The 13,593-nt window shown below is 36.1% G+C and overlaps 1 protein-coding gene across 4 annotated transcripts in view; it reads right to left on the bottom strand.

Moving 5' to 3' along the window:
* The window catches only part of ADGRB3 (adhesion G protein-coupled receptor B3), a 733,084-nt gene that overhangs the window by 128,792 nt on the left and 590,699 nt on the right, over positions 1 to 13,593 (bottom strand). For all 4 annotated transcript variants that reach the window (XM_059730831.1, XM_059730825.1, XM_059730832.1 and 1 more), the window contains 3 exons: positions 10,071 to 10,197; positions 8,328 to 8,431; positions 5,150 to 5,252 (listed from right to left, as the gene is read on the bottom strand). In XM_059730831.1, the coding sequence (XP_059586814.1) occupies positions 5,150 to 5,252; positions 8,328 to 8,431; positions 10,071 to 10,197 (334 nt within the window). The remainder of the gene's footprint in view (positions 1 to 5,149; positions 5,253 to 8,327; positions 8,432 to 10,070; positions 10,198 to 13,593) is intronic.

Here is a 13,593-nt window from a genome sequence, read left to right as displayed (position 1 = left end):
TATCAACAAAATGGTATAACAGGCATAACAAATATGATGTTGCAATTAGACAAGGGTGACACAGAATATTAAGCATACTGTGATGATCTATCTACCTTTCACTGCCCCTGAGAGATACAGTCTCTTTCCCTGATAGGCACACATAACTCTTAATACAGTTAACAGAATCTGTAAGTGTGAACGAAGGGAAGAACATACACTCCTGAAGACACCTGTTTCTCAAGAACCCCCACACAAGCTCTATGTGTTAACTCTTAAAATCAGAAGCAGATAACAGAGAAAAGAATTAACTTCCCCCCATCTGTAGGATGTATCTTGCTGTTTATTTTAAACTTTATTTAGGACTGTTTTCTTCACAAGGAAAATATGCAAACAGTATTTATTTACCTCAGATGGCTAATGTGTTGTTATTTACAAACAACTGTTAATGAAACAGTGATAGTGTTTCTGACATGATCATTTCCAAATGTGCATACAGTGAAAGAAAAAAGGCCCAATACTAAGGCCCAATAACATACTGGATAGAAAAGAATCTCACTTGTTAAATTAAGGCTGGAGCATAATCAAGATTTTTAGCTTTAAGTAACAGTATCCATGTACAGAAGGAATCACCCATCTTTCTCAATTGCATAGAAAGCAACAACAAATGGATAATGTGAAAACATTTACATGATACACACAGGCCCTCAAATCACTTATACTTCCTAAAATAAATATGACAGTCTCTACAAAGTGAAAACACAGGATTGTGTTGACCTTCTGAATTCTAATCCTATTACAGACATTCTCAAGTTAAAGTAAAATAATGCAGTTACTATTTTAAACAATAGTTTTAACTAGGAAAAACACTACTTTGCAGAAAAAAGTATCCAAGTATTAAGAGTAATGCTTTCTATCTTACTCCATCTGCAACACTGATTATCAGAGCCAAATTAACCCTTTAGTGGCCCCTAGTAAACAAACTCTTGGGCCCCAGGCTGGTCAAGACCCCCCTCCTCACCCCAGCGCTGCCACCCGCAGGGAGCGGGGCTAGGAGCCACCACCAGGAAGCAGCCACCACAGTGGTGAGGCTGGTGGAGGGGATGGGAAGGGAGGTGAATGGGGTCATTCGCACAGCTGCCACAGGGGGTAGGACTGGGCTCCCCTGCAGCTCAGGGCACTAGGCATGTGCTTTGTTCGCCTACACCAGAGCTTTCCAAACTGTGTGCCGCGACACATTAGTGTGTCAGCGGCAGTGTGTAGGTATGTCGCGCGAAATGCAGAAAATTTTGCGGAAGGGCACCGCGGAGCTCCCTTACTCGCATCTGCTTCCCTTGGCCCCTCCCCCAGAACTGAATTACTGTGTCGCGAAATGATGCATATCTAAAAAGTGTGTCACCAACATGAAAAGTTTGGAAAGCTCTGGCTTACACATTAATCCAGCCCTGCTGATTATATTCACAAAGAATCATCAGGGAAATTTTAATCAACTTCAAAGCATGTGGGGAACCTTAGCTTCCAACAACCTGAACATGGGCTTAACAACAACATATCAAAAGTTGATTTATGCTTTAAGAGCATTTCAACAAGATTTTTCTCTATTTGGAAATTTTGTTGGAAACACATTGAAGAAAGCAAACCACTTTTCACTTAGGTCTTTCAATAAAGTTCATAACCTGTGCAGCTATGAAGGAATAAAAAGAACATGACTTTCTGCTGACAAAAGCTATTCTAACTCTTCCAATAGGTTCCATCCTTTGCTTGCACCAAATATCTTAAAACAAGTTAAAAGGCTTTATGGCCTAGGCCTCAGGTCTATTGTCTGAAACCTCAAGTAAAAAAAAAACAAGTTCACATACTGAGAAGGAGGAAATTCTGCCTTTAAACCTCAAGTATTTGAAATGTAAAAGCTCTTCCAGCTTTCAAGACTTTAAGCTACTTCTGCAGAACCTTATCTGTACACAGTGTGTCCATTTCTGCTGGTAGGAAATATCATGACCTTTTTTTTTTTTTTTTACTAAAAAAGACAGTATCTACTTTAAATAGAGAAAGTACAGCATTTCAAACTCGCTTAGTCCTCATGAATTTTTCATGAACATAGGAAAGTTATATAAAACCACAAAAGATACAATCATCCTTAAGATACGGTCGCTACAGCTAACATGCAGAATACTTGTGATATATTTAACAAAAAATAAAAATGAATTAATAACCTTCACTTTGGCAGTGCAGAAGAGCCAAATTTATTCATATATTGCCACAGAATGCACAGAAACTTTCTTACAGGAGCAGGGATTTCTCGAAGTTGGAGAAGTTTGTAAAGAAATCAAAACTGGTTTGTGAATTAGTTAAAGCAAAGAGAGAAATATACAAACTGTAGATCAAGACAGAGATATTCTTTCTGTAGCGGACACATCTTTGTTTTGCTTAAGTTTACATACTGCTCCAATTTATAATTAGAACTGGGTTCTCATCAGACCCAAACCTCTTATTCTCCATAAAGCACATGCATAAACAGAGAAATTCAGAACCCTGTTTCAGGTCTATATCCAATTATGAAAATCACATGTTGGCCTGTATAGCAGTTTGAATCAAAACATCAAATGTAATAAACATTCTCAAACTTTGTGGAAGTCATCATAAGCATACAGATACTGATTAAATGCCCAGATACCTGGGTGACAGTGGTCCTACAAGAATGAAAATGGAACAGAACAGAAGTCAAATCTAACAAATGAGGTCCATCTCTATAATACGTGGAAAAAATTCTTGTGCTTTCATGTTTTAATACTTCCAATTACTTTTTAAATACCAAAGCATGACTGTTCACCAAGAAACAATTCTTTCAGTCTTGAAATAAATTCTTCTCCTGAGTAGCAACTTTAGGATTTGCCACCCAAATCTATAATCTGCTCCACAAATGTAACTGGTTTTTATTTTTAGGGAATAGCATCAATATCAACTCAAATAAAAGATTAATTTCAAAAAGCCTTTTCTCTTCAATGTGGAAAAGATATAGTTCTTCTTGTAAGTCAAACTGATATTTCCCATTTAGCTGTTGTGGAAATCTAAACCTGGGGTCCAAAAATCAAACTATATTTTTCTCCATACATTAATATAAAAAATAAAGAACAAATAATTCATTCAAATCCAAGTTCAAGCAAACCACATTCTTAAGAGCATCGTCATTCAAAAAGGGACTTAAATATATGCTAAATTCACAATAATTTCATATGCTAGATATATGCACAGCTTTCTTTTCTGGAGCTTGGAAATGGGCATGGTGATTAAAACCCATTTTGATAAGTGACAAAGGAGATATGGCTTTAAAGAAAGAACCATGCTCGGCCCTTGATCCATCTAATATTCCCCCTTGTTATTGTCAATTCTGTAGATGTATCAGGGCAATTATGGATTGCAGAGAGTAGAAATGTACAGAGAAGAATGTATTTCTGTTGATTTGGGGTTTCTTTTTTTAAGATCACAGCATTTAAAATGTAAATTTTATTAGGCCTACATCACTACATCATTGATTGCCTTGGAAGATCCCCATTCATAGGTTCTCCTATTTTCAAAAAGAATTTGAGAAAATAGCCAAATATCTTTGGAGACTGAAAAACAGAAGTGGGAAGACTGAAGAGACATTTAGTAGAGTGAAGGTTTTCAAATGAGTTGGATTAGAAAGCGTGACACATTTCCAAGTGAAACACATTTCAAACATGACTTAGGCTCCTTAGTCACTTGAATAATTTTGAATATATTCTTTTTAAATCTGCAGTTGGACAGTTTCTGTTAAAGTCAGTGATAGTTGCATTGCTTCTTTCTGCAAACTCACAACAGATAATTATATAATAATTCATAATAATATATTAAAGTAATTTATATGTATATATTTAGTGGTATATTTTTCAAAGTATTACCATTTTGTCCTAATTGAATTGGAGCAATTGAGTTCCATAGCTAATTTCTTAAGTATTAGATTAAAAAGAATAAATAATTTGGAGGAATAGACTAAAGCAGTGGTTCCCAAACTCTGACAGATTGTGCACCACCAATTTAAAATGATACAACCTTAATTACCACCAGCAAATTTTTCAGTTCAACCTCGAGTACCACCAGTGTATTTTTGTCATATACAGTAATTATAATAAATCTATTAATGCATACCACTGACAGGTTGCCTGCGTATCACTGGTGATATGTGTACCACAGATTGGGATCTGCCGGACTAAAGGAAATTATGCCTGAACTTTAGGTTTTTTGTCAAAAATATATTGTGATTTGATAGCTGAATGATACATTTATTGCATGCTCAGTGAACTGTATGAATTTTATAAGAACAAGATGTATTATTTCTTAAAGACAACTCCTGTTCAATGCAAAATTTAACTGTATTCTATTACAATCCCACACAACAATTACATTATATTTTCTCAACCTTTTGAGCAGTTTTATTACATTTTAAAACAAGTGTTTTGTTTTTCTCAGAAAAGTTATCTGGTTTCACTTGGAAATGTGTGATCACCCAAAATATAGAAAGAACTTCAACTGGTAATGGTGGCCTGCTTTAGAGAAAAGGACAAATACTGATCGTGTCCACTAACAAGCTGAAATAAGGTTTTGCTGTGATTACTATCAGTTCAACAGTAAATAAGGTATACTACTGATCTATAACCATTTGCAAGCAAGTTTGAATAATTATGTATCTGTATTGTGCCCCTTCAGCCTTGCTATAACATTATTTTGTGCATGCGCACATTTTCATGAGTAGTACTCTTAACTTCTGAGCAATTTAAACCTGTCTTTGGAGTGTCAGGTTGTTAATAAAAAGAGAAAAAACATTGTAGCACAATCCTATTACAACTATTATAATGAGCCAGAATTTGTGCTTTTGAAGTTTCATGTCTTTGAACTTTTTAGGCTTTGAAATTTAGTTATAAAACACAAGTCTACCACAGAGAACACAGCTTATCCAGAAGGAATGGTACCAAAAGGGATTTTTGGAAGCAAGAAAAATATTAGGACATATGTTAAATAATTTCTTTGCCTGTTACTATTTTACCACAAAGATTTTCCAGTCTTGTTAGGATGGATTTGTGTCTAAATTTAATAAAATAAACACAAATAAATAAATAGATATTCAAACACAAATCAATATAATTGTTCATACCTTATTCTGTGTCTGGGTTTGTCCAACCAGTATAAGGATATTTGATGAGATAATAGATAGGCAGAAATTAATCAGAATTATTGATCTCTCAGATCTGATGTACCTGTCAAAATAGAAAAATACAGAATAAAACATTTCTAAAGCCATTTAAAATAAAAACAGCAGATCATTTATAAAACTTTAATGCAATTCGTAGGAATTCAGGCAATACTTTAAGCTGAAAGAGCTCTGTTGCCAGAATGTCAAAGGTAAATTTTCTATTAAATTGATACTATATAAACTTAGCATTTGGAAAGGCTATTTTTACATTACATAACCTCTGATTTTCTCAGTGTCTCAAGACATCATAAACAAGATTGTATTAGTGTTTCCATTAAGATCAGTTGGTATTCTTGATATGACATCATATGGATAATAATGTGACTGCATAAATTCAGATCAATAGTAAGTTTATATTGCTGCTCTTTAATGGGAATATTCAGAGAAAGGGAGGTCCACAGCTGGCATAAATTGGTATAGCTCCATTGCAGTAATTGACTTTAGTGGAGCTATGCTGATTTACATGAGTAAAGGATCTGGCCTACAATGTATAATTAAGATGTGGTTTAGTAGATTATACCATGGCAGTGCATTCTTAAACGCTTACTTTATTAGGGTAATTATAACACATAGATTAATCTTGAAGTTAAGCTACATTTAAAACATAATTTGTGTGCAGAAGCAGAAATACAGTAAGTCCTTCATGTTCATATGAGCAAATACCAAAAATAGCTGATTTTTGTATATATGTAGAGAGTAAATTATAGTAGTGAGCATTACATAGTCTCTATTGCCAACTTCTGTCATATTATTCATTTTACAAGTGTATTATGAAAATGGTTGATGGGATAACAAAGTACAAATTCTTCATCAGCTACTTCCTTACAAATTGTGAATGCTCTCATTTTAAAACATAATATATTATGTGCTAAAGAATACTAAAGCAATAACAAATATTTAACCTAAGCATATCACTGGTCTGCTTTTCAGAAATGCTGGTTATCAATATTGCCTATTATAATCAATGGGGGTTGTGAATGCCAATTTCCCTGAAAACTGTATAATTTAGTAATACAATTTGTCTTCTTAATATGGCTCAGCTGATCTGCACTTAGGTGCATGCTCATGAGTGAATTTCAGGGCACTAGTGAACATGGGCTGCATCTGTTTGAAGTGCTCTTTGCTCACCTGTTTTGATCTAAGTTAAGGATGCCATAACATTTTTCATAAAAGAGTACACACCAAGCCTGATACCATGGCAAGGGGATACGTGCTATTGTAGATAAATACAAAATAGTGCATTTGTCTATATAATCACTTCACTACCAATCTCTAGCTCATTATTAGTGAACTGGATCCCAACATCAAATATTGGAGCTCTAGGCAAAGCATAGGGGTATCTTCAAAGTGTGGGTAATTATAATGCTCATTAATTTAAAGACCCACAAGAGTGTTTTGAGCCAGGCAAAATCAATGTAAATTTAGCAAATGCACCTTATTCCAGTGTCTAGCCTTTCATTCCTAATGCTTTGGTTTTGTGAACAGTACCTGAAATGAAAATGAATGCTTTCTAGTTTTTCATTTGGATGAGGGAAAAAACCCCAATTTTTATTTTTTTATTAGATCCAAATAGAATTTTCCCCTGATTTTTCAAATTGGGGCCAAACCAAAAGATTCATTATTTATAGAGCACTACTTCTAACTAATAATACCACAGTTCTACAGTTGTTGATGTTTCCTGTGTGGTGTTTTGATTCAAGCCAAACTTCAGACATTTTCTGCTGTATAAAAATATGCCCAAGGATGATATGTTCATACTCATAGAAATGTAACAATAAGCGATGGGAAAATTATTAGCATCATAGTCTATCCTTCTCCTAGGGCAAGTCTGTTGACTAAAGTACATTCCTGCTTGCTCAATCCAACTTTAAATAATCAACATGAGGAGATGGCAAATCACCTTTGTACAGTTGAAACACTTAACTGAAAGGAAACTTTTCCTGATATCTGTCTAAACTGTCCTCTCTTGTGTTTCACTCATGCCATTGTTTAGGCCTTCCTTACCATTTTAAAAAATTCTTTTCCCACCTCGAAAGTAGTCACACTGGAAATCACCACTAGTGCCTATTCCCTGATGGCCTTTCACCAACAATAGAAATGTCAGAAGAGGCAGGAATAACCACAGAAAGATTTGGTATATTTATTAAATATCTGTCTAATTGTGTGTATATATGTGAAAAAGAAAGGGCATGTGTCAAATTCTTAAGCTGTTTACTTCAATACTTTCTGTTAGCATCAGATTTCATTGGTCAATTTTACATTTCTAAGTTTGTATTCTATTCATGCCTTTTTATCTTGTATTATGGAAGAGGGCAAACAGAAGCCAATAGTTCATTCCCACTCTAATATTCATTATTTTATCATGTGTTTCCTCTCAGTCTTCTTTTTCCACACTTATTTATCCTTTTATTTTAAATCCCAACCCAGATAAAATTTCTGTATGACTCTCAGTTGTATTTATATTCCTAGACAAGATTTGAAAGTAGGAAGCATAAAGCAAGTTCAATATTGGATTGTGCCAAATAGTCCTTCCTAAACATGTTTTTCAAAAGCAGACTGCTACATTTTGTGCCCTTCAGTGAATTATGTAGCTGAAATGGGCAAAGTAGGTTGAACATCTGTCAACCTCCAAAACTTGGAACTTCTTTGACTTTGAAATGCAGCTTTTTTATTACTCATAGACTTCATGTTCAAATGTAAATGGAGAAGTAGGTCAGGAAAAAGGCCATAGACCATGGATCAAGTGTAAACATTATTTAACTGTTTTACTTGTGAATGAACCCTGAAAAATGTTTATTTGTTGTATGACTATCTCACTGAAAGGGCAGTATCATTAAGTCTGAAGAACTAGGGGTGAAATTAAGCACTATATTGTCATTGACAGGCCAGGATAGACAAGAAAATCAGTTATACTAATTTGATTTGTTGTTGGTCAGTTGAAACATTCACAACATTTTATGAAAAGCAGATATTTTTTCTAAATAAAGGAGATAAACATGTAACTAATTGTGCCCTTAGCTACTAATTTAAATCCAGATAAGTATGCATTAATGTTCAATCGTATAAATGCATTACATACCTCCATAGTGCTGCATAGACAACTGCTAGGGTGATCAAGGCCAAACACGAAAGACCACTGCCTACTATTAGGGTTACTGAAGGTGTACCAGATGATTCCATGATCTGTAGGTTACAATAAACAGCTATGAGGGAAAACCATCTTTCAGAAATTAAAATGGCACATCAAACAAAAAAGAACAATATAAAGCAAAAAAGATAAAACACCAGTGTGTCAAAACTAGCCTCAGTACTATTACCTATCAAGCAGACATCTACTTCATTCCTAATCTGATCCATACACATCTTTAAGATCTCCTTAATTATTGATTATCATCCCCAAAGGCCTAGTAGCATTAAAATAATGTATTATACCACCTACATAATGTTTTGTAAAGTAAAGAACAAGAGTCATACTATAACTTAATAGGAGACTACAGCATAAATTTAGGTTTTAAATGCTGTGCTGTTAAAATTAATTAGAATACTTATTTCCTTTGGGGGAGAGAAATATTTTTAAAGTAATGTGATAAACAAGTAGCATGTTTTTATTGTACTCTGTTAAATGCCTTCTGGTAATTTGGCCAAAAATCTGATTCATGTTCACTGCAGCATTACCAAACTTTCTGACTTCTGATAACTTTGTCTTGAGTCCAGTATTCTCACACACTTAATTTATTTGGGACTCCACTCATATAGGAAAAATGGCAATATAAAGACCAGAAAATATCTTATACCCCTTATGAAGAAGCGGAACATCTAGAATTATTTAATTGAGCTTTCATTCATTAATTACAGCTGAAAATCAATTGATGACCTTGAAAGACAGATTTGCTTTTTCTGTGTGAAATGCAAACTATTCACTCTGATATCAATATTGTTCATTTTGTGCGTGTGTGTGCACTCTGAAATAAACCTGGTACAGGCTACTACAATCTAAAAGGTGTAGACTTAAAAGTTTGAAAGAATGTTCTGTATGATTAACCAATATGGTGTTTAAAGCCTCAGGGATGCATTGCAAATTACGTTTTATCAAGACATCTTTTGTCACTGAAACATGAGATAAAACTAATCTACTTTTAGGCCAGATTTTAGACAGAAAGTCACATTTTATTTCATCCACTTTGTTTTCAAGCAGCTCTGCTTCACTTCTAAAAACAGTCTCTGATCAGACACTTCCAAACAGGAAATCCCTTCTGGGGATAACTTCACAAATATTCCTTTTCCAACTATCTTAATGCAATGATGCTTAGATTGACTGCTCATACACTTGATGTCTCCCACTGTTTCATGCATGCTTGATTATTTTTCTTACAAGATGTCAACGGACAGCATAGAAAACCTGTGCTGAAAATGTCCAATGCAGATCTGCAATCTGTTTAAGTACAGTATTTAGGGTTTTCCTATCAGTAGCAATAATAAAACCTTCTCCATCACTCTGAGAGGTTTACATCCTTTTAAAAGCTGGCAAGTTGATAATGGTTTGATATGAAAGTTTCAAATGCATTTGCATTACAATTAGAAGCCTTTTCCTAGAAAATTGGGAGTTGTAAGAAACCTGAAATGGACTACGATTTAGTTCTAGCACAGATTGTGGAAATCATTTATCTGAGCTGCTGGTGTGAACAGGAGACGATCATCATTTTGCCAAACTGCAATATTAAAACAATCCCTCAATGCAACGTCTGAAATAAAGCTGGGAAGAATGCTACCCCCCCCCCCCCCGCCTTTGCATTAAACCTGGATTTTTGTCTTTGTTACTTACTATTTCTCTAGGTTGCTGAGCCAAAATGGCGAAGGTAGAGAGACGATCACATAAGCATTTCGTATGGGATGCATCGGTAAGCACAGTTTTACATCCCTGGGTGGACCAGGTTCCCAAAGAGTCGTTCCTGCAAAGGAGAGAGAGAGAGAAAAAAATCGGGATAATTACGCCTGACGGCCAATTCCGTGAGGAGCAAATGCAGTTTAATTGAGAGGCGAGTCTAGTGCAGCTCCCGGACAGAAGAGATCTACTTGTTGTTGAATAGGACTTAATTTAGATGCATCTCCAGCTGTACAGTAATGCGAGGGGAGAGGGGAAGGAGAAGCAGGCAGGCGGCTGCGCTGCGTGCCGGGAGCTGTTCAGCGTCCGTGGTGCTGAAACCTCGACTAGCTCTGTAGAGCCCTCTGCTAGCAGCAGCAGCCTTGTGCACTGCCAGCCACTTCCGAGCCTCCCCAGCTCGCTGCAAAAACTCGGAGGGGGAAGGCAGGGGGGAAGAAGAAGAAAACAAGGGGGGCCGATTTCTTTCTTTCATACCGGCTCTGTGTCTAGCTCCTGGTATGTGTGGCGGGCATTTATTTGTGTTGTCTCTTTTGTGTGCGTGTGAGCCTGCGTGCGGTTAGAGCAAAGGCAGATGTCTGTTCAACGTCTGCTTAGGTGACACTGGTTGGACTGGATGTTGTCGGATCTTCTTCTCTGCCGGCTATTTGTGTTGGGGATTTTTTGTGTGGTGGTTGTTTTCGCTGGCCAGCCGTGAAAATTTCACCCTGGAAACGGCAGCATCAGATGCTTCCAACTCTTCCCACTGCCTGGGCTCCAGAGGAGGGGTGGATTTCAGCACGGCAGCACACAACATCACCAAAGAGATGGGAGTTCGCCCTCCAAGCATCACTCAGTCCAACTCGCCTTTCGTATCTCCCTTCCCCCTTTCCCTTTTCTCTTTCTTGGGGTAATAGCACCGGGCTAACCCCAAGCCAAAGCGATCATTTGTTGGGACTTTCCACCGGCTGCCTCTACAGGAACAAGATTAAAACAGCCCCCGATTCAATTAGCCATTCAAAATGCTAAGGCGAGCTCTGAAACCCACCCCAGAAGAACAATAAAAATGGTATCAACCCACGTTTCCTTTGTGCGCGGGGAGGGGGTGGGGGGAGAGGCAATCACCTCCCCTTCCTCTGAACCATAGCGCTGGGATTATTTTTGCAGGAGAAAGGGGTCGTTTTCTACTAAATCAAACCCATTATCTTTACATATGTCATGTTTAGAGTATAACAATTGATTCTCTTTTTTTCTTCCTTTCATGTCTAGGGATTAACTGCAGGGACTCTGCTGCTAGCAACAGCATGTGTGTTGTCAATTCCTGTCAATTTCACCCTCGGTCACTAAGTGACTTGAAATAAGAAAGAAAACAGGAAGAAAGGGGGTAGGGAAATAATTTTATATTTAATCTCCTTTCACTGTGGTCAACCTTTGATTCATCTCTTCTGCTTCTGATAATCCCTCTTTCTGGGTGACCCTACAAACCAGGAACTTCATGAAGTGTTAATTTGTGATCCTAAATTGAGTGTCCGTGTACAGTTTATGCAAGCCCACTCTGACATCTTGCCTTACTAGCACTTCAATACCCAGCAGAGGCAACACTGGCATCATGTTGTACTCTAAACTGTCTCAGAAAAAACAAAGTAAACAGCTGAGGTTTATTAAATGAGAACAAACAACTGAATCTTTAAGCTTGTGAAGCTTTCTTTCAGATGCCTTCATTCACAAATTGTCCCTTGCACAAAGACACAATACAAAATCAACATCTACTTTAAGTAGTCATGCATTTTACTTAAAGTGAATACATTCTGAGACATATCATCTAGTTAACCTTATGAATTAATTTTATTAGCTTTCCTGCCTCTTATCTTATTGTGACACACAGCTAAGGCCAAATGAAACACATTTATCTGATTTGATTAAGTATTAAAGAAGAATGATAGTTTAAGAGAAATTGACATGTTTTAAAACATAAGGGTGATGTTATTCAGTTGGAGAGATTTAGTACATTGAATTTAACTTGTGTTGAAATGTATTGTATACACAATGTAGTGATCTAGCATTAAATCTTTCGAGATGGTATCCAATGCATAGCACTAGGCAAGGTATAATAATAAAAGGTAGATGGCCATATAGATCAGTTTTATTTAAAGTAAAATGGTTATGATTATGATCACAATTAAACAGGTGTAAATCAAAAGTACTCCATTGGCTTCAGTGGGTCTGATTCTGCTTTCAGATAACTAACGTAAATCAGAAATTAAAGTCAAGAATGAATTGAACAGGTCACTTTAATAAAGTCATTATGTCCCAACACACCATCAGGTATTCCATATGTGCCACATATTTCATAACACAACTATATTAAAAATACTGTAAAGATTTAGGATAGCATTTTAAAAAATATTCATTATAGAACTTAACTATTCCAATTGAACTCAAAGGCAAAACTCCTATTGATTTAAATTCAAATGTAAACATTTTTGACAACCTCATCCTACCTTTCTTTCCATCAAACTTCCACTTCTTGCCCTACAGGATTGTGACATACTGCAATTTCAACCATTTCATATTTGAGACTGACTATTGCTCATAGTTCACTTTTGAGCAGTGTAATTTTCTAGAGAAACACCATATTTTGAGGACAAGAATTACCATGTTTGTGGTAGGTTAATTATTTTGAAACTGAAGGTTGGTGAAAATTGTTACACTAAGCCCCCCAGAAGAGATGGGACAGTGATCAGATAAAAGAGGAAAATGATAAAAGATGAATGATGAATGTAGTTTAGCAAATGGTTCTGGTGCCTACATGTGTCAATATGTGCAGTTATATTCAGCTCACCTCTATGTACTTAATGTCATGTAATCTTATGTCTTGTGATCCCTCCCACCTCCTATTAAACTTTTCTTGTTCCTTTAAGACACATACATATAAATTTATAGGTTTTGTCAATAAGTCTATAAATCTCATTTGTTGCTATTTGTTTAAAAATTGATGCATGGGAAAGAAACCTATAGCTATCACACACACACCCCCAAAAAGTCCTTATCACTCTTTCCACAAACCATCATGTATTAAGCTATGGAGGAATTATAGGCATTATTAATACATATCCTATTTATAGCAAGGAGAGTTAGGAAATAAAAACCATAGTAATTCCTGCTATTAATAGTTTTGCTTTATTCTATTGTGCTAAAGATGATTTGTTCAGTCAGGATAGATTCACATGGTAAAAGAAAGGGAATTTCCAGGACCAGGAAGCACTGGTCCACCACTGCTGGTGCGCTGCTATGGATAAGCAAAAGGAGACTGTAAAGATCCAGGGTTACCATGACAAAGACAACTAGTACAAACAAGATCAATTTTTTGTCTTGAGACCTGTCTATTTCAGAGATTAGGAAAAGAGGCATGCAAAGGTTCCTTAACACCACCTTTACAAAGCTTCCCTTCTCACCCCCACCCTTTTGAGAGCAATGAGAACTCTTT

This window comes from Alligator mississippiensis, chromosome 1, assembly GCF_030867095.1.
Source record: "Alligator mississippiensis isolate rAllMis1 chromosome 1, rAllMis1, whole genome shotgun sequence".
In the NCBI taxonomy this organism is placed as follows: domain Eukaryota; kingdom Metazoa; phylum Chordata; order Crocodylia; family Alligatoridae; genus Alligator; species Alligator mississippiensis.
Note: the sequence above shows the minus strand (reverse complement) of the source record. Positions and strands in the feature narration are given on the sequence as shown.